The sequence below is a fragment of the Bombus pyrosoma genome, linkage group LG10 (assembly GCF_014825855.1).
Source record: "Bombus pyrosoma isolate SC7728 linkage group LG10, ASM1482585v1, whole genome shotgun sequence".
Taxonomy (NCBI): domain Eukaryota; kingdom Metazoa; phylum Arthropoda; class Insecta; order Hymenoptera; family Apidae; genus Bombus; species Bombus pyrosoma.
The window spans coordinates 16,075,001-16,097,891 of NC_057779.1; the positions used below are offsets into that span (position 1 = coordinate 16,075,001).

A 22,891-nucleotide genomic window follows, 5' to 3' on the forward strand; every position below is an offset into this window, starting at 1 on the left:
CTTTCCACGTACTACGTAGCACCGTGAGCTCGAGTGCCTCTGAGTTATCTATACCTCGGCATCCTGCAAGTATAACTATAGCATTCGCGACTTTCAGAAGCGCGGTCGCGACAGCTCCTAAGGTCCAATATGAATAAAACCGAATCTCGGTAATTCGAATCTCAAAGGAAGACCTGAAATCTTCGAGTTACAGAGGCTTCGACTTGTTAAAATCTCCGGGTAATAAAGGAAAATTCAACATATAGAAGTTTCATACGAAGGCACAATTACATTCACCTTTTCAGAAAGTATTAGTATTTCAAGTTTCCTCCTAGAATTTTATTCAATTTTATTCAACCCACATACATGCAAAAGTTAAAGACGCGGGAGATGATAGTAATTATGTGTTCGGTTGACGAAAAACGACTAGCTTCCATGGATATACATTAGGATGGTACTTAGTTATAAGGGACCAAAGCTTTTTCCGAATTTTGTTTGGTCTTGCCCTGATAAATTATGATATCTGGTAAGAAAATAATGTGTCCAAAATTTGAGATTGATTAGACATCAGGAACCCATGCCATAAATATGATCTGTTTTTTGAAAAGAGTTACTGAATATTTTCCAACAAAAAAGTACGTTTTAGACTTTATGTATTATTGTCAAAAATATGTATTGTACAAAATCTTTGTGTTTTATTTATAAAATTAGTATATGACAACGTCTAAGCCACTAACGCAGTTACGAGAGTTTTATTTTCTTACAGCTACGATATTTTCTATTTACAAAAATTGTATTACTTGCTATTTCCTTTTAATTATGTACGTCATTATTAACTAAAATTTTAATTATTTATATAGTTACGACAAAAATATTATTAAACTTTAAGTTATAGGTATTTAATAGATAACGAAAAATAAATACGAAAGAAGAACTTAACACTACATATTAGTAAATATCTTTGATCAAGCTTGATTTACTTGCATATTCGTAGAACATATTGTTTATTATCTTCCTCTTTTGTTGATAAATTATTATACTCCGATATTAATTTTGCGCCCCGTTGTACCGTAAAATTAACAATTTTTTATTTTTGCATTATTTACAATCCCGCTTTATATGTTTCATTCCTCTCCCAGACCGACGGATCTTTTTATAAAAAATTAATAGATAAATGTATTTAATTAAACATAAATGTGGTTCATCAATACAATTTGGACAATAGGTAGTCACCTTCTTGGTCCGATTCTTAGCAATTTTTGATCCTAATTGTTTAACATTTTTTTTATAGCACTCTCTGCAAAATTTTCGTACCAGGTACGCTTGCCCTTCTTTCTTCTGCATTTTGTGTCGCACAGTTAGAAGTGTGCAGGTACCTTACTATTATATATAGAATGAGCAAATACTGTTTACTAATATCTTCTATACGTTTCAACAATATATTCTGGATGTTTTGCTTACAACGAAATAACGAAAGCGAATGGTTCGTTGAAATAAACGAAGCCTTATTATAATATGTCGCCATCAACTATTACCAAAGCGACACGGTGGTCACCCGTAACCATCAATAAGATGAACAATCCATTGGGGAAGAATGTTATCTTACATCATCAATTTATTATTATTTTGCCATTATATGGTTTGAATAATAAAAATACTCCCGTGGCGTTCTGAGCGAAACATGTGATTTCGGCGTAGCAGTCAGTGTTAACTGAATAAAAAATATCTGGCTCTCTTCTGAAATTAAATTCTCGATGGCGATATTCACATAATTTTCTATATCTTTTAAAATAAACTTTTTGGAAGAAATTTCTATTTTATAATTTTTAAAATTTTCAATCGTACGCTTTTTGTATTCAAAAATAAGCTTGTATCAGAAGAAAGGAAAGTTGCATAATATGCACGTAGTCGAAGAGCAAGGAAGTAAGGACTTGTTTCGTCTTATGTTTCCTGTCATATGTTATTTGAGATAATCGAACAGTTGGAAGAAAGGAGCTACATAGCGTAGCTATAGCACGCTTCAAGTTACAGAGGCAGCAGCGATAGTTTAACTTATAGAGGTAAACTTCGACCTGTAGAGATCTGGCTATTCTAAACTCGATTTACAGAGCCAAAATTATGTATTTAGACGTGTGGCAAATAATTCGAGCTAAAGTAAGCTTTAGTTTGACTTCTAAAGTTTTTCGCAGCAGAGCGGAGGGAATAAGCAAAATTGTAGTTTAATAGGGGCTTTTGAGTTATTGAGCTTGGAATTATCGAGTTTTGACTGTGATATGATACCAAACATACTTTTGTGTAAAACTCGAAAACTCAGATCGAGCACCTGTTATATGTGTAGGAAAAAGGTTGCTTGGAATGATAGCCTTGACTGTTATCAAGGGCTATGAAATCTCAAGGGCATTGAAATTGACGAAGAGATGATAGGTATTCGACAGGTTCACACTGGTTTAGCTATTTTTAATTTAAGCATATCACATCCTGGACAAGTTATAGAGGACAAATGTATTTATAGCACAAAGTACAAGTTATATATCTACATACAAAATACAGGTTTAGTAGATTTATGTCAGTTATATTAGTTATATATACGACGTTTTTATGTTGAAAATTTCATTAAAATCAGCTAATGTTGCTATGGGGTATAGAGAGTTAAAAATAGTGAAAATGGCAGCTTTTCATGAGTTTGGGTCTATGATTATAATAAATCGAAAGATTTTTATATATTGAAATATAATTAGAATCTAGTATACGATTTTTGTTCTTTGAAAATACAAAACATTATTCTGGTATACAATGTCGTGAATAATTTATAGGTCCAAATACATTTTCTTTATTATTTTTTCAATATTTCCCAGAATCCACTAATCATGCCTGGATATTTAAACGAAATTGTATTTGTAAAAGGTAAATTGAACGCTGTGGGTTATTAAGAGATGTTCCATGGCGAATTATTGCCTCTCATAACTGAAATAGAAGACGAAACAGACACCTTCTCAATAAGACAATGCTCCTATTCACACAGTCGCCACCACGAAAAGATGGTTTCAAGATTTCGGGATAGAATTATTACTATAACCAGTATTCAGTCCTGATTACATCCTAGCAAGAAAGGTATACAATCAGGAAAAGCCACCTATAGAAGGTATCGCTGAACTCAAAAAAAGAATAGAATAAAAATCACTTTAAATAAGTTAGAGTATAGTGTACCTAACTGATTAATAGAAGTAATAAAAAATAAAGGAAGATCTGCTAAATATTGAACGAAAACGTAACAAGATTAACATTGAGTTTGTATTTTTTCACAGTCAGAAACACAATTTTAAGAGAAAATTTAATTTTTTCCAAACTTGATAAGAAGAAAATTTGTGCTTGTTGCATTTTGAGTTCTGTTTTCTATTATAATATGAAATTATATATATATATATATTAATATAATTTTATATAATTTTGAATATATCTGTATAATTTTGTCAATTTTCGTTTTAATATCATGAAAAGTGGGGTTGAGTTCATAATTATTCACGGGACTGGAACAGCGATAATCCAACTAAACGTAGAATATGGTTGATGGTATTTAGTGGGTCTGTCGTTTATACATTAGATAATACCCTCTCCACAGTCCACATTCTGAAGTTTCATTTATCGCGTTTTATAATGTAATATTCCGAACTGTTTGAACACATCTTGTATGTATAACGTAAGTATGTGCGTTTGAAACAAGTTTTGGGAAAAATAAGTGTCCTGAAGGTCATCAGTATTGACAAATTCAATACAGGTTTCGTATGTACAAGAGCTCTGTGCATTGATGAGCTACGCCTGAGGCGAACGGAACATGAATTGTTTAGTTCTTCAATAATTCTCTACCTTTTTCCTTCCGGTAATATAAAATAAAAGAATATCGCTTTGGAAGGAAGAATCAATATTAAATTAATGTACTTAATATTGTTATTGAAGCAATTAAGGGTGGATTCTCGTGTAATAACAATAAAAATAAATGATTTCTATGGATTGTTTTTAGATTAACTACTGGTTATATGAAACTAGACCATTTTGAAATGTAAATAGATAGTCTTGAAATGAAATTTTTGACAATGTAACCATTATTGGCTTGGAGTGTATTGGCGTGCAGTATAGCATCTGTCACAGTCATTAGAATGCAAAACTTAAGGAATATTCTTAAAGTTCTGTAATCGACGCTGAGATTGAAGTCATTTTTGAAAAAAGGACATGAAAAATTGGAGAATTCTAGCGTTTAGAAGAAAACAATTTTTCGGCAGACAAACTGAGTTTAAAAAATATAATTTAGTTTATAATAATAGAGTTTATAAAATATAAAAAATAGTGTTCGAGAAACAATGTAAATAAATAATCAAGTACGAATTTCAATCCGTGGAGAAATTTGTAACAAAGTAAACGAGCCCTGTCCGAAATTGATGAATCGATTAGTTAGCGTGCATGCCAGTTTAAAAAGTTATTAAACGTGGCAGTTTGAAAAGTCAATAAACAATAAGAAGTAATTTAAACAAAAAATTACATTTTATTGTTGCTATACGAGAATTTCATCTTAAGAAAACGTATATACCTGACGAATGAAATCTTATTCTTCAAGTCCAAATCATTATTCTATACATTATTTCTGTACCTGAAATAAATATATCTCATCGTTAGTCATTGTTATAGAACATTCTGTTTGAAAGATGCGCAGATGTTTAAAGCCGACTGTTCCGCCAGTTCTTTGTTTAAATGTTTCGATTAAAATACATACTATGCACATGTAATTATTCAAGAATATTTGCATTTGTCGTGTAGCATTCAGCATCGACAATTTGAGGAATTGCGTACGAGAATCGTGCATGCCATTTCGATTTACGATATAACAGTGACCACTTAATTTTTATTGTCTTCACAGGGAATAATATTTCGCGGTAATAATAGAAATATCATGGAAAGTTTTAAATATTTGTGCTTAAAATTATCACAGACGTACTACGCCTTCTTGAAAATTAACGAAGTATATGTCCACTATACGAATAATATGAAGAGTAAACATACATGACGTTACATCATGTACCACAGTGGTAAATTTACAAGACAATTTATGATAATTTTTACAAGTGTTTAGTTTCCGTGACTTGGCATGAGATCTCGCAAGTATTTAAGCGAGTATGTTAATATGAAAATCAACAAGTAGCACTTAGACAAACTTAGCATTGAAAATCTAAGCATCACTATTACATGACCTCATTTTTTAGTACTTCACTTTTGGTTTCGATCAATTATTAGCTTCTTTGTTAAAGTCATTGACTCCATAACAGTCTAGCAAGTTTGACAGAATTCTTCCAAATATGCCTATGTGGTCTTATTGTAGGATAAAAGAATGCAAATAAATCAGAGTTCTTTTGTAGAAAACAACGACGAAAAAGAAACGTATTTATACACTTTATATCCTTACTTATATGTATGTATTATGTATGTATACTATCGCTCATGAATATATATCCGCATACTTTGTTCGATCTGTTCGAGTGTATGGGTTTTATCAAAGTATGTAAATTAATAATGAATTAGTAATTAACAGCAACATTTATTTACTATTTTTTATGGAATTAGCAGTCTATAAGACCAAATTAATATCACTTTATATCATACGGAATATCATCAAACGGAATACGTAAGTCACGGATTAGGCTTGATGATTGATAATTCCGAGATGTAATTTGTGGTTCCCTTGCAGTTTATAAATGCCAACAACGACATATCCAAAAAGCATTTCAAATTGGTCCAAATACAATTCCATTCAATAACCCTGTTCTATTTTATGAAAAGCAGCGCAAATTGCGTATGGAACGTCATCGAACAGCATAATCAAATATAATAAACGTTATATTACGGCATATATCGTTTTTCATCAGGGGATATGTGAAAGTGAATAGAAGAGTAAAGTTTGTAAAAGAGAACCTCTAATTAAAAGCAACTTTACTTTGAAGAAAAACCGAATTTCTAATTTGGATACTGGCGCTACACTACGCGATTTCGATTCGTATGCAGATCATGAATTTCCTGGTAGTACGTGGTACCGTTCCAGGAACGCCAGCCTCTTTGTCACGTTCCTCGATTTCGTCGGCTACATCTAGAATAAAAAGATTTGATCGGCCAGACATCGTGATATCATTTACCAACGTCGCAATTACAAATGTTCTGTGGTGTAATTTCGAGTCAGAACAATGATTCATTGAGTCTATAGCACGCACAAGTATGGTTCCTAAGATCAAAAGCTATGCTATATATACGTATATATACATATGTATTACTTTTTAAGTTATAAAATGTTGGCATTGACATTTTTTATCCATTGCCCTGTTTATCAGCATTTTAGATTTATTTTCATTCAATAGATAATATTATGTAAAGAAATTACAGAATTACTAAATTTATATAACATAAATTTCAAGTTAATTACTGTAGAATGAAAGTAGAACACTATACTATACTATTCTATTGTAGAATACTAACTGTCAGTAATACGCTATAATAATACTATTGTTGGAAAATTACATTTTATTTTTATTAAAATTTTGTGACATTATTTTGTGCAATTATATATAATAATTTAGAGATTTGTAGATCAAATTTTAGTTTTTCTGACATGTACATGCACTAAATTATTGAATTTACGAGATTTCCGTACATTTCGATTTAAATATTATGAAATTAATACATTTAGTAACTAATTTTCACTTAGTAATACATTAACAGTATTAACACTTAATATATGGAATTATGGAATTTTATGGAATTATATACTGTGACAATTTCGATTTTTTCATCAAAAACGGTATATCATTAGAAATGTATATGTAATTTATCTCAATACATAAATTACTATTTTATGCTTAAAATTAAAAATCAGAATCCTTTGAATGGAGACACGCATAGCTAATCGTCCTTTTTAAAGGGATCGTTAATGTTTCATCGACTCGTCTCATGCTTGATTGACAAGGGGATGAGGTAGATTGCCAAATTTTTCCTAAATCCAATATCGTTTACGTTAACAACATTACAATTATCTTTATTTCCTCTCAATCGCATCACAGATAAGACAACCTTCGTAGCGATCATTGAATCTCATCATCAAAAGTCAGAAACAGCTACTTACAGCACGATCAAGGTTTCGAATGATACGCGTACGCAGCAGCCAGCACAAACTTTTGTGTCGTTTAACGAGTACACCTGTCTCAGATCGCCGCAAACTTTGAGAGGGAAAAGAAGGATACCATCTCGAATCCATTCGGTATTGTTATAAAGTTATAAAAATTACAAAACACGAGTGTTCGCGAAAGCCTTATCGTCGCGTCAATTGGCCCAATAAAACGTGCGATGAACAAGTTTCGTTTGTATCTTTTGTTACAATTATGCGTGCTGACCGCGTCTCAGAAGACGGCTTTAGACTCGTCGATAAACTTGTACCTCTATCGTCAAATTCGTAATTGGTTTTTCCAAAATATCGGTATGTGTTTATTTAATGTGATTAGTTTACAACATATTCTTTTTGTATATATAAATATATATATATAAAGAGATGATGTATAATTCCCAGTTTAATGTGCTTTTAAAAAGTTGCAGAAAAAAAGAAATATTTGTGAAAATGTGATGGCTAAGGAAATGGCGCTTGTTTTGTTCTGTAATATTTAGAAAAAGTGTATGTAATTCTTGTTAAATTTACAATATGTAGAGAGTTTGTGATGTTTTTAGGAGCAAGTTGTTTTTGGAAGATTCATCGATTAATATTAGATTATTGATTATCATATTTTTTGGTTAGTTTACAATATTGATTATAGAGATATAATCTGTATGTGTAATAAGTCCCGTTATCAAGATTACAAAATTTTATACTCTATACGACATACTCTAAAATACTATATTACTTACTCATTTGTATCTATTTAACATTTATGATGTTCCTTCAATTTTTCCTTCACATATACGAAACATGAATTTGGAGCTAGTTTGCACATTTCACGTTTCCATATCTTTTTAGAAATATACGTTTAATATAAATTTATGAACTATAAAAATACCTCATTTTCGAATATTATATTTCATGTGTGTTGATACTTCGTACGTAATGGCATCCAACAGAAAATATACGATACGAATTGTCGGAACGAAATGAGAAGTACTTTAAAAGCTATAAAGTAGTAAAAGTGGTACAGAAGTTGTAAAAATGTATATGCAACACTAATAATAAGTGGAACACTTCAATGCATTAATATTACTAGTTGGTAAATTGTTCTATTATGTAAGAAGATCATAAAACCCGAAAGTAGTTGTATAGACAAATCTATACGAAAAATATGACAAACGTGTAAAGTAACATTTTTACGTTTGATCCTTCTAGTAAGTCGATGTTGGAGATTCATTAATTATGGGCGTTTAAGTGTGATTTTACTCATGCTTTGACTTGATAAATATTCTATTTGTTATTTTAGATGATAAACGAACAACACAGCAAAAATATTTTTCATTAAAGAACTATTTTCTATCAATATAAACATTGTAGAAATAATTTTAACTTTTCTATCAACATAATTGCCTTTTATACATATATTGTGCTACTTAAATCACTTTGTAAAATTTTACTAATCAAAATTCTGTTTTGAAATGCTCAAACATGAAAATAGTTTCCTAGCTTTCAGACAGAATTATATCGGTAGCGAATTGAAAGTTACTTTTCGTCGTTTTTGCATTAATAGAAAATAGTTTTGATTCTATGCTTGCGTAAGTGAAATCGCAAAATGGACATTCGCCCAAATTGTAATGAGTGAGTCATTTGACGTAATTAAACATATTTTCTAGGTGTAAGAAATGAGGGACGATCAGCACGAAATGAAAGAAAATTTCAAAAGCAAGTTCCAACAGACGTTCCATTTCCTTGTAACGTTACAGGTAGCTAAACAGTTTCTATCTATTATTATTAACAAAAAAAAAAGACAAAATCATCTTTAAATATTATTTCTTCTTATTCACTTTTCTAAAATCGCCCTTTAATTTAAATTACAGTTAGACATGTTTTGTTTGTGAAATTTGTATTAAACATCTAGGAATTTTAATATGCCTGGAGCGTTTATTTCCGTTTACTGGCACAAACTACCAGATCTGTTCAATAACTGTTCATGATTTGTCCCCACCGTTGCACTGGGGTGACGTGAATAATATGATGCGATAGCGGCTTCTCTTTCAAGATCTGTATCGCCTTCGTATCGGTGAAATAACACTAACGCTACGATAAAACTTTCTTATTTTTTATTTTTCGTTAATAAAAATTTCATTCATACATTGGTAAGATCTTTTTTTATTAAAATGAGGCCAAAAACGATACTCTTATAGAATTTGGTTATACTGATTCAGCTTTTGAATCTTCCTTCTTCCTTTGCTGTCTTTTTCTACATTCATTGTTATCGGGAACTTGTATAGAACTCGCTTATTTGCTTCGAACTGCTTGTTAAGAATCGCAGAAATAACAGTAGTTATTCAGCAGAGAAGTGAATCAAACCAGTTATTCTCGAATGGGACAGTTCTCTGTTTGCATACTATTCAATATGCGGCACCGCTTTGAATACTTAACAAATACAAGAACACGATTCTTCTCCACATACGGCAAGCGTGAAGCGATTTAAAGAATAGTATGTGAACATTTAACTTGGATTATTCGGGAGCAGAGTTGCCAAGCGTAGGGTAGACATGACGTTATGTAGGTCTATATACACCTATCTGACTTGTGCGCGCTCTGCGTTGGATTGCGGTACTAATCGGCAATTTTGTCGCTAAGCACGTGGGGCACTTGACTTATATTTGAAAAATATTAGAAGGTTTTCTAATCTTTACTTCCATGTTTCTAATAGAATGGATTGAGATATATGTAATATCGATTAGATGTAGGAGAAGACACACAATAGTAATGGAGATATTAATTTCTGCACTTATTTCGCTAAATCCAAGTAATGTGTATCCTATTACGATATACATGTAAGATGATAAAATGTATTTTATATGTAGTATTTTTGTATTCAGCATATGTTATGTGATTTTTTAGTCTGAATTTTATATTTTATGTATATGTTTTGTAATATTCATTTTACATTATAATATGATATTATAATAGAGCACACATTACTTGGATTTAGCAAAACAAGTGTATAAATAAATAATATTTCCATTATTATTTTGTGTCTTCCCCTACATCTAATCAATATCACATATATTTTTCAGTTCATTTTATTGGAAACAGAGAAGTAGGGGTTAGCGGATCTTCTTATATTTTCCGAACGTAAAACGAGCGTCCCACGTGTTTAGTAATTGCCAATTAATACCACAACTCATCGCATGGCGTGCACAAGTCGGATAGGTGTATATTTATACGTCTATGTGACGTTACGTCTTCCTTATACCTGGCAACTTTATTTGGGAGCAGTTCGTGAACAGCTTACGAACAATTATAAAACTCTAATAAAATTAGATTTTAATTGGTAAATTTAATGGATTTTATTTAAGCTACTTATATTTACGATACAAATTCTGACAGATATATAACACCAATTAAGAAGAAGAATCGTATGTGTACATCTTCCATCCTCATAGAAAGAGAATGATTGCTAAGACAAGAGACCCGCATGTTTAGCAATACATCGTATCATAAAGCGAGTCAGAATTTCTAACTGCACACTTTTTATAACATTGTTTTCAAGAAATTCTGACCACCCTGTATCAACAATAAATCTATTACACTATCCAACATAATATGTCTATATTTTCTCATTAAGTAACTAAGCATGAACCGAAATACATCATGTTTGATCTCGTTTTAATCAGAAAGGTCTTATAATTATATTAATGAAAATTTCATTAACGGTAAGCCAGAAGAAAAGTAAAATACGGAAAAGAAGAATAAATTTTTGTTGTATTAGTATTGTCTCGCCAATATGTAGTCCTTTAATCTTTTAATTCTAATCTTCCTTCTTTATTTGCTGTTCCTTTTTATGCCAGGCGGCGTCGGCGAAATTAATACAAACAGTTTCAAAATGAAATCTGTTCCCTAACTATATATATACTCGGTAGCGGTCCTGTATTTATAGACGAAACGCTGCATTAAACAAATATAGCAGACTTTTTTATCTGCAATCAACATTTTATCGCCCAATTTTTAAATTTTGGTTACATATAAATAGGTTTAATTTCGTATCTGTATACAATTATTGAGATTTGTTGTTATCAATCAATACAATTATAATAACATAGTATTCTAATCTTTTTACACTAATCCTTTTAGATGGTAGATCTCCCAAAGTTCCCGACTCAGTTCATCATCTGAGACCAGGTGACATAGATGTTATTGCCGCGATGGGCGATTCTTTGACAGCCGGAGCTGGAATTTTTGCAACTAATTTATTGGAGCTGCCCATTGAGAATAGAGGTGCATCAGCGAGTATTGGTGGTCAAGGAACTTGGCGTACATATTTGACACTTCCCAATATTTTCAAAGTATGATACTCAAAAATTGATCACATACATAAATTATACAATCATTAATATACTTACTACCTTTTTATAATTTATATTAATCATAAAAGAGAATATTGCTTTCATAGCCGGCTCTTTCTATATATAGGAATTCAATCCCAAATTAATAGGCTATGCACTTGGAGATTCTCTGACTACTCAACCAGCTTCGCAGTTAGACGTCGCTGAAATTGGCGCAATGTCCAGAGATATGCCATTTATGGCCAAACATCTAATCAATAAAATAAGAAATGACCCGAGGATAAATATGAAGAAACATTGGAAGGTTCGTGTTTTAGATAGAATAATTGCATAATTAAATGAAAATAATATTAGGATTCTATTATATTACCACTAATAATGAGTTTTTAATAATGAGAATTATGTATTTAGTCTGTTTATAATTTCGTTAAAATCCATAATATTAGCAACATTGCTAGTAGTATTGTATTATTATATTTATTATGCCTGAAAATGTATTCAAGTACTTTTATAGAAATATGAAAGTTATGCACAGTTTTCATATGTTTATTATGGCGTAGAGAAACAAAATGTCATTTTACTTAACTTTTACTGAAATAATTATAAAAGCCAAATATATTTGTTTTATATTAGGAGATTTTTGAGTAACCAAGTCAAAGTTGTTTAGAGTAAATATCAGTTTGGACAAAAAGTTCTTTTAATATTGTTTTTATTTCTTATTTCATTGATTAAGTAATAAAGCCTTTGTTTCTATGTTTTATAGTTGATTTTCTTGTTCATTGGACACAATGATTTTTGTACCGATATATGTGCACTGCCTTCTCCATGGTCTGTTTTGGATAACCATAAAACTGATCTAATTAATACTCTTAGGATATTAAGAGACAATATACCCAGAACTTTCGTCGCTATTCAGGTAATGCCTCACTTAAAGGAACTCGTTGCTACGCGTGAAGGAAGAAACTCTTTGAAATGCTATATAATGACTACCATTGAATGCTCATGTTTGTTCGCTTTGCAATTCAGAGATCGAAGACAGGAGTATTATGAAATAATAAAGAGGTTTGTATAATTCAGGCAACTTTCAAAGTTTTTTAAATATTTGCAATATTTATTTTATATTATATATTATATTTATATTTTATATTTTTGTTATATGTTTGTAAACAATTTTATTACTAAAAGTGGTTATAACATTATAGAGGTTGACTTATTTTAAAATGATCCTCAACAATTAGTTATCTCTAGTTGCAGACATATTTTTCATTTTAACTTTAATTTCTTACTTTAATTTAAAGTGATTAATTTTAATGAAAATTATATTAATTACCATTTATTCGAGTCAGAAGGATATTTGATATTTGATGCAAAGTAAATCTGATTTGCAATTCGCAAAATTCAGAAGTTCTTTTTTAATTCAGATTGTTAAGCCCCTTAAATCCTACATTTGCAAATAGGCTACTTGACTTGTTATTAGCGACATGACAAACAGTGAATTATATCGTGTACTTAGATGAACTTCTATTCATCAAAAGAAAATTCTTTTAATGATAATATTCGCAGTTGTAATTATCATAATACGATAGCGTGTGTATGTTATTTCTACAAGTTATTTTGTTGTTTATTTTCTTACTTCTTATACTTATTCGCTGACTCAAATAATCCTGTCCTATAGTTTTGCGGTTACTCGAATCATTTTCTCATTTTTGATATATTCTCTTGCTAGTCCTAAATTATACATAAAAGGCTATGTTGATAATATATGTATAACAAGTTTGATTGTTCTGTGCAAAGTATAAAACTGAGATGTTGTATCTCAACATCTTAGATAACTTAACCATAACCTCAAATAGCCATAATATTGCTATATTTCTCTGATAAGTTTTATGTAGGTTAGGTTTAAGTAAGATATCGATTCTAAGATGCGTATGAAGGACATGCAGATATTTTGCCCCATATTTTAGGTGGCAAGAATTAGAAGAGGAAGTGGTTAATTATTCAGAATTTCATAGAAATGACTTCACTGTAGTGAGTTTACCAACTTTGAAACACGCAAAGGTACCACTTGCAAAGGATGGATTTGCTGATTTGTCATATCTTTCTGCTGATTGTTTTCACCTAAGTCAAAAATCTAATGCATTATGTAAGTATAATGGATAAAATTATATAATTCAACAACCTTTATATAAGTAATCGAATAAAAATTGTTTCATGTATCTCAAGTGGCAAATAATCTATGGAACAATTTGCTAGAACCAGTTGGTAACAAGTCTTTCACTTGGACTCCACTATATGAAAGATTTTTGTGCCCTACTTCGGAAAGACCGTTCTTGATGACACGTGAAAATTCACACAATTTTTCCTACATTAAAGACACGCCTCTAGTTTAATATTATATATAATGTATATAGTTTAATATTATATATTATATATAATGAAATAATAGCCATTGAAATTTGGTATAGTAGACACAAAGTACCATTTTAGTCCACAATTTAACTTTCCTAATATATAATATTTATTGATAATTATTAACAAAGTTATTTTTCCAGATATCTCTGTTATTGCATGTGATCTCATCACGAATTTTATTCATTTCACAGCTCCACTTACTACTTTATATGTCATACTAATTTTCATTAGCGTTCTTATTTTTTATGTTTTAAATACTTTGATATACACGATATATGCTTTCATATACGCAGAAAAAAGAGTGTAAATGTCGATGAATTTTTAAATTTTAAACGAAGGGTGATTTTAATATTGTTTCAGAGATACTCAATGTGTGTTCGGGATTTTGGATGGTCCTCAGTTTACAGTACGGACGGCATATTTGCTATTTTTTGGGAAGTTGGAATTTTCCACACTATGTATTGTAAGATTTACAATTCGGACCGCGTTGAGAGAATAATTGGCATCCTAAGCACTCGACGGATTCTTTCAACAGTAAATCACGTGACATAAACCTCGATACTAGATGAAACTCGACAATAGACGAAGGATGATGGCATTAACTGGACGTTACGCTATGCTCACGACAATTCAACAGTTACAGGATTGGGCAGAAACAGATTCCCACTTCATAGGAAACGTTGACTAAAACATACCCCCTAGACTGATAGTTAGCCTTTAACGCCCCAAATGTGCCTCTCAAGCACCACCGATGTGCTGCGTTCTACTCCAAGTGTGCCTCTCAAGCACTGTAAATAAAGCCGATCAATATGTATTAACATATTGTTTCCTGAGAAAATCGTTGAAATGGTGGCGGAAATTGTTCTTTTGGGGATTAGAAACAAGCGTAATAAATGCTTATATACTTTACAAGATTTCTCAGGAAAGGAAAGGAGAAATGATGTGAATAAGTTGGAGTTGCCGGTCGATATTCACAATTAAAAGTCGGAGCGTTAAGGGTTAGAATATAAGCACCAGGCGCTTCAAGAGACAACAGATTTATCACACACTCGCCTACGTTTGAACTCCGTTACTTACAGTTCATATTCTCCCGTTTATACTAAATAGTTCAAACAAACCTACTAAACACAAGCTTCTTACTTACTAAGAAACTTACTAAGAAATTTACTAAGAAACAAACTGATCTCACATCGAAACGTAAGTTGTACACTTCGTTTTTTGAATCACCTTTATAAATCTCCCTCAACATTCTTGCTTAAATTATCGAAGCCATAATTCACGCGTCTACCATGGCTCCCAATCAAGAAGAACGCATTAAATGTTTAAAACTGCAACCCGTAGCGTTCAAGATAGAATTAGAATCGTTTCAAGCAGTATTTGATACCCATAGTGAAGGAGCGTCAGCAACAATCATTCGGGTTTATTTGGAAGTATTAAAACCAGAATTTGCCGCATTTAAAAAAGTCCAAAGCAAATTGGACGATACAGACGATGATCAGTCTGAGGCGGGTATGTTGTCTGTGATAATATTAGCTGCTGATTGTAGATATCGCTGCTGGGGTACTGCTGTATTTTCTTCCTATTTAAGAATCGTGGAAGAAAAATCGGACTTCGGTCGCCAGGATTCGAACCCGGGTTACGAACGGTCGTAACCTAAGCCGCTAACCACTGCACTGCCGTCGTCCGACACTAGTTAGTGTAGAGTGGTGGTATTTGCTTGTCGAGTGCCGCCACAAGTCAATGGATGAATATATTACCATAAATCAGGGCTCTAGATATAATTGAAAATGCTGTGGTTGCGCCTTAGGTTACGAGCGCTTGGAACCCGGGTTCGAATCCCGGCGACCGAAGTCCGATTTTTCTTCCACGATTCTTAAAACGGAAGAAAAATACAGCAGCACCCCATCAGCGACATCTACACCGGCCGGCGAACCCGTCTCAGCCGGCCTCTACTCTAGGCAGCCGCACCTATCACGGACAACACATACACCTTAATGCAAAAGCGCGGATAAGAGAGCAAACCGAAATTAATATGCGAAACCCACCAAACACACGTGCTCCAAGAGTTGAGGAACTACTCAAATCTTTACAAGATTACGGAACAGAATATCAAACATCACCAGAAGAATCTACACCCCGTCAGCATAATTTACGCATACGTGAATTCTGCGAATTCAATCGAACTCCACGTTAATCATTCATCGATCAGTCGCGAATTACGTATAGTTTTTGTAATAGTCTTCACGTGTTACGAATTAGTGGCAATTTTTGTACCGGAGCGAATAAACATCGTGAGAGAAAGAAATCTTTGCCTCAATTGTCTGTGTAGGACTTATTCCGTTTACGAATGTCAAGCAAGCAGTTGCACGCAATGACATAAACGGCACCATTCTCTGTTGCATTTGAATACGGTTAATTCATCACAGTCAGCTCAAACACATCTAATATGTCATACGTCCCATATATCTTCAAATGTTATTTTGTCGACTTCTATCATAAACATCACCGATCGGAACGGTGACGCACAACCGTGTATAGACTTACAAGATTCCTGCTCTGAGACACATTTTCCAACCGAAAAAATGTGAAGGCGTCACGGTTTAAACACGCAAAGAGTTGCCGTACTGTTACGCGGCACCAATCAAGTGACATCGCAGATCAATCAAATGATTCGGGCGAAAATCTAGTCACGCATCAGTAATTATATGGCAGAATTGACATTTTTAATTATTAATGAAGTGTCATCACTAATTTCGTTAGAAAATGTTAATCGCGACAATTTAAAAATATCACGTGATCCAACATTTGATCGATGTCTGTCTGATGTCGATGGTCTCTTTGGAGCTCATCTGTTTTGGGACTTCGTTTGCATAGGAAAAATGAGCCTAGCGGACGAGGAAATTCAATTACATAACACAGAAGTAGGCTGGATCCTCACGAGTGAAACGGTAGGAAATAGTCAATCACGCAAAGCGATCTGCAACACGAAACTCAAGGTACTACCTGACCATATTGAAACCTTTAGGAACATAGAGGAACGCTCTTCAACGAGAACTCTATATCCAGAAGAACACGCGTGCGGAATACCCTACACAATACATACTACACGGGATTCAACTGGCAGGCAAGTGAACAATCACGAAACTATTTGTTAAACAATCGCATAAATTAGCACTTCATCCTACCTTGCGCATCACTCTTAGGCGGACTATAAGAAGCCACTGCTAAGTCACTCAAACACATCGTGATTCTCATGATAGGAAACACATTATTCATATACCAAGAATTATCCACTAATGTGATAGAAATTGAGGCGCGTTTAAAGTTCAGACCATTGATCCCATTATCTTCGGATCCCAATGATCTCAGTTCGTTGACAAGTCATTTTGCTAAAACGTGACTCATTAACAAGTACTCCAGAGTGCAATCTTACAACATTCAAAACAGGACGATTGCCCGCGTGGCAAAAAATACAACCACCGAGACAACACTGGTGGAGCATATTGGATAAAGAATATCTCAATCAACTAATGATTGGGGAAAAATGGCATCAGCATAGCGCAACAAAATCCAAGGAAAGCATGATGGTCATATCAAGGTTTATACCACGTGGTTTACTGTTGAGAGGACCTGTCGAGTGCTTAGGATGCCAATTAACCTCTCGGCGCGGTACAAATTGTAAACCTTATGTAGTGTGGGAAATTCCAACTTCCCAAAAAATAGCAGATGTGCCGTCCGTACTGCAAACTGAAGAATCCAAAATCCTGAGCAATGTGATTTCTAATTATTTATCTGTTCTTTATTTTCTATTATTTCGTTCTTGATCACTTGTTTTTTATCTTTATTACCATTATAATAAAATAAAAAATTAATTATGAAATATATTTCAGAAGAATCGAACTTTTTGTTTGTTAAACATTCTGTATATTTCATTCAGCCAAGTCAAAATTATTCAGTTTTAGAGAAAAACAAACTTCCACGGCAATTACCAAATACAAAGCCATTTTTTTCTATTGTTTATTGTCAAAGATAATATTGTAAATGAGAAAGATTGTATTGTTATTGTAACCACATTTGCAGGTATAACAATTGTGTGTAAAATAATAAATAAAATATTGATTTATATATAGAATTATTATTTTTGGAAATTCTAATATTCTTGAATACGCGGGGACAAGTCGCTACCGCGCTGGCTGTAATAGCCGCGTGTGAGAGCTGTCATAACCTACATCACCTGTATTACCATAACCTCCACAGAAGCTATGACACATCTTCTACATCATAGATAAGGCATCGACCCCCGACCTTCGGACACTTCTCCACATCACAACCTACACCGAGCCCCTCAACATCCTCAAACCAAAATGTATATAAGCCGAGACTTCAGACAGCTCGGGCAGTTCTTGTGCAGCCCTTTTCTCCAGTCAGTCTATTGGTAGTAAGTGGTGAATTTATAATGAAGAAGATTAATAATTGGGTTACGACTCAGTATTCTTTCATCCAACCCTGAATTCTACGTAATACGAGCGACACACCGCCCCTCGCGCACAAAATACATCCCCTAATGGAGTGGTGTGCGGCCATGTCACACCGCGCCTCGTCGCCGGAGCCGCCGTGCAAGTCTGGTTTCCCTACCAGACTGCTTGGCGGCCCCGAGGCGCTGAGCTGCCAGCGCCTAAGTGTGAACCCCACCGGGCGGCACGGCGGACCTAGCGCGCCTCACTGAAACGCATCCACGGCCTCTGCCGCGCCCTCGCCGGCCGATCTTCTCGGGGTGGAAGTCCCGCACCCTCACCCTCTCCGTAGCCTCTTTTCGAAGCATGCTCACAGAAGGAGGTCACGGCCCTTCTCCCTCTCTCGCTCACCAACAATGCCTCGAGGATCGCCAACGGCGAGAGGTCCCATCCGATTTCCACCATGAGGTCGTGGCGCGGCAGCGCCCACGCTGGGAATTATTCCAGCGTGTGCTGTGCCGAGTCCACGCTCGTGTAACAGGGTAAATTTGACTTATTATGCGATAAGATAGTTAATCCTAAGCGCTTTATTATGAGTGATCGCTAGAGTAACATTCAGTCACACCAAACATATGATACACCCGTACAACCAAAGTCTAGAGTAACATCCAACCATATGATACATCCGTACGACCAAAGTCTTTTTCCCACTCCAACAAATAAAAGAATATAAATACTTCTCCCGAAATCACCCGAGCTAGTCTGCAGTCTGCATAAGTCCGAACTACCCTAAACTTTAAAGTCTATCGTTGCGAACCGCGAACATTATACCATTTATTTCATTGTACAAGTGTGTGGAAATAAAGAGCTCGATCTCCTGTTTTGAGATCGACATTTTTTCTGTCATTCCGCCAAGCACCCGTGTCCGGTAAGTACCTGCGTCACCCTGTAGATCAGGAGAAGCCCGCCACCGTCCAACCATACGTCCCAGTTTGGAAGGACGGCCTCGAGGACCATTAAGCCCAGCGCGCCCGCTCTCATGTCGACGCTGGCGCGCCATCTGTCGAGCAGGGCCCGCCAAGCCTGAACCCTAACGTCGGTGTCCACCGGGCCGATCCCGCCCAACAGACCCCGAGTGCGGAGATAAATCTCGTAACACATCAGGGCCTGCAATTCGAACGAGAGAAACCCGGCGAGCACCGCCGCTGCTGCCGCCGAAATGGTGCGGAAGCCCGTCACTATCCTGATGGACACCGTCCAGTGTAGCCTCCTGACCGCTAAGAGACGGCTAGCCATCAGGTCCTCCGCCTAGATCCATAGAGGAGCCTCGATCGCACCACGCCGGTATACAGCCGGAAGAGGCAGCAAACGTCCTAAGCCGTTCGCCGTCGCCTCGACAGACGGTACCAGGCGCTCCAAATAAGCGCCGAAGATCCAGTGGCTGTCGAGGGTCAGGTCCAGATACTTCATGCTGGTTCCGACCCCGATCTCAGCCCCCTCCAACCTCAGGCGATAACCCGCTGGAGGCGTCCCGTGATCGGCCCTGCGGCAGGACCACATTGCCTTGGACTTCTCAGAGGACACCCTCAGCCCCAATCTCTTGATCTCGGCGACCACGCAGGCCACCGCCAGGTCCTCTAGACGGACGGTTCTGCCCCACGCCGTTCCCCAGACCAACATCAACATGTCGTCGGCGTAGCACGCTAGTGCCGAGTTCAGAGGCATCGGAGCCCGAAGCACCGCGTCGTATGCGATGTTCCACAGCAATGGACCCAATACCGAACCCTGCGGGACCCCGCGTTACACCGCCCTCCCAGTCATCCCTCCGCCCCGGACAGTATAGACGATGCTCCGGTCCCGGAGGAACGCCCGGAACACACAGGTATGCGGGTACCCGATGAAACTCGAGGGCCCGGTATATCTTGTCCCAGGGGATGCTGTTGAAGGCGTTGACCACGTCCAGCGACACGACCAACGCCACGTAACCACGCCGCTCAGTTCCCTCGACAAGGAAGCGGACACGGGCGACAGCATCGACTGTAGACCGTCCCCTCCGGAAGTCGAACTGGCCGTCGTGCAGTCCGGGAACACTACGGGACAAATGCGACTTGAGGCGGGTAGCCACCACTCTCTCCAGCAGCTTGCCAGCCTCGAAAGGCAGAATGCGAGGTTCGGACAGCGTCCCGGCTTCTTGTTCAATAAGCTGATCATGCTTTATCTTATCATTGAGGTGACTCCTCCTTGAATCAGTGACGCGAGTAATGTGACACAGCAGCAGTTTCTCTTTCAAGTTTTATATCGCCTTCGTATCAATGAGATCATGTTAATGCAATAATGAAACATCTTTATTTTTTATTTTTTGTTAATAAAAATTTCATTAACATATTTTTGAGATTTTTCTGATTAAAATGAGGTCAAACACGATATTGTTATAAAATTCGTTTATGTTGTGCTTATATTTGTTTATGAATCTTTTTTGTTGTACTTTTCACTGCACAATATCCAGCTACCTCTTAGTTGTTAGAGCATAGACTAAGAGCTTAAAATCTAAGACTTACACTCGTATTATAGGTGATATGAATAGACATGAATACGATACACCAGCACATTGTCCGTTCCCCTCTTTCTTCTGTTTCTCGTACCATTACGTATCATTATCATTAATGTTAAGCATGTTACTAAAGGCAGTTGCTGGGTATTTGATTAAATAAATAAAATTAAATATTATATATAAATGGATTCTTTTTCCAATCCATTACTTTTAATAGATATAAAAATTAAATATAATATAGATAAAGAAAAAACTAAAGTATAAAATATTAAATAAAATTTTGCTAAAATTCAATTTTCATTATATCCTCACTTCATAATTATATAAAAAATTAACAATAATCTAATATAAATATAAAATGAAGTAATAATATATTTAAAATTTACTATTATTAAAAATAATACATTCAAAAACAAACATATTCTTCCAAAAAATTATTTAAATTTATAATAATTAATCCAAAAATTCAAATTATTAACAAAATTAATTCATTTGTATAATAATTTCAACCTACATTACCAACAATATTTCATCCAATTACCTTGATACTTTGGAAGGACAAGCATTGCGCGTGAGCAATCTATTAAGCATGATTTCTGTTTTAGAACCTCATTAATATGTCTAATTTATCCAATTATAACTATAGATTTAAAATTCAGAGAATTAATAAGTTTTCTCAGTAATATATAAGTTATCTCAGTAATATAAAGTAAGATGAATAGAAATCGTAGATCACAAATTAATCACGATGTCAAATCTTATCTGCAGTTAATTTTTCTTGCGTTTTATCATTTTTGTAAATGAATACGCATGCAAAACAGATATGTCCGCAATATTATTCGCAGCTCAACACTACTGAAATTATTATTAAAATGAAATTTAGGTTTTGTTATAACAAAAACATTATCGCGAAGAAAGTAAATTTAATGTTAAATCTAAAAAGTTATTGTGTATAGAGAATATATTAAAATTATTATTTCTCTGATTCATTATCGTTTGAAAAAAATAATTTTTTTTCCTTTCTAAAAAAAGTATAGTACACAATTAATTTCTCTTTCTGGGACAGCTTAGTTTAATTATTTCGGGATTTTGTTATTCTCATATTTGTGTGTATCTCGGATAGAAAAATATGAACTGTTCTGTAGAATCGTACAATAAAATAAACTTTTGTAAAGTGAAATCACAGTGAGTATACCTTGTTTGCAGTATTAATCCAGGAATAGCAGGAACTATATGCGTGAGGATTTACATTTTCTCTCCGCTAATATGTACTATAAAGTATTAAATCAGAAATACTGCAATTTATAGAAACACAAAAAAGTTATTTTCGCATGAATAATTATAATGCTCATATGATCTGAAAGTGAAAGAAACAATGCGAATGAATAAGTAAATTCAGTCATATACTATGTAAAAATGCTTGTAAATTATGTGAAGTAATACTGCTTTGTGCAATGCTAAATGATATCTTCTGCAGCTTTTTCGAAGTATATCTTTAATTGCCTAAAGAATGCCATATGTACCCTTCTCTTATCTGAATGCTTTCGAATATCAAATATTACAACATATGTAAGTATATTGTACAGTCTATCGCAGAAGTCGAGATGCATCCCTAACTATTATAGGAAAAACTTTAGCTCTACGAATTTTGTAGACATTACGATACGTCAGTTCTGCCCGGGCAACCGAAGTAAACAGACGTGTGTTCCGGGGTAGTGATCTGAGAATTTCCTTAGTGCTAAGTAAAATTAGCGATTCGTGATAGTGAGGAGAAGCCCAACAATGCAGCAACAGATACCAGCAATTAAAATTGCAACAAAAGGTGAAAGATATTATATAAATAGGTTGGTAGATTTACCAGCCCTAAACCAACAACAACAAGTTAATAATAATCAAAATATGGACATAGAAGAAATGAATGAGCAGCGAAGACAGGAGGAGTACAGTCAAGATAATG

The 22,891-nt window shown here is 34.6% G+C and overlaps 2 protein-coding genes across 4 annotated transcripts; both read left to right on the top strand.

Moving 5' to 3' along the window:
- Positions 1–7,204: 7,204 nt before the first annotated feature.
- LOC122572239 (phospholipase B1, membrane-associated-like) lies at positions 7,205–18,061 on the top strand. 3 transcript variants are annotated; one of them, XM_043737015.1, is made up of 7 exons: positions 7,205–7,486; positions 8,836–8,925; positions 11,306–11,517; positions 11,645–11,821; positions 12,281–12,579; positions 13,482–13,660; positions 13,741–18,061. In XM_043737015.1, the coding sequence occupies exons 1-7, from the start codon at positions 7,357–7,359 to the stop codon at positions 13,905–13,907; spliced, it is 1,254 nt and encodes a 417-aa protein (XP_043592950.1). In that variant the 5' UTR covers positions 7,205–7,356; the 3' UTR covers positions 13,908–18,061. The 3 variants fall into 3 exon arrangements, with proteins under 3 accessions (XP_043592950.1, XP_043592952.1, XP_043592951.1); XM_043737017.1 differs by having other exon boundaries at positions 14,290–18,061; XM_043737016.1 differs by having other exon boundaries at positions 12,434–12,579.
- On the top strand, positions 16,635–18,061 carry LOC122572241. Its single transcript, XM_043737021.1, has 2 exons — positions 16,635–17,053; positions 17,377–18,061. The coding sequence occupies exons 1-2, from the start codon at positions 16,635–16,637 to the stop codon at positions 17,438–17,440; spliced, it is 483 nt and encodes a 160-aa protein (XP_043592956.1). The 3' UTR covers positions 17,441–18,061.
- Positions 18,062–22,891: the final 4,830 nt, after the last annotated feature.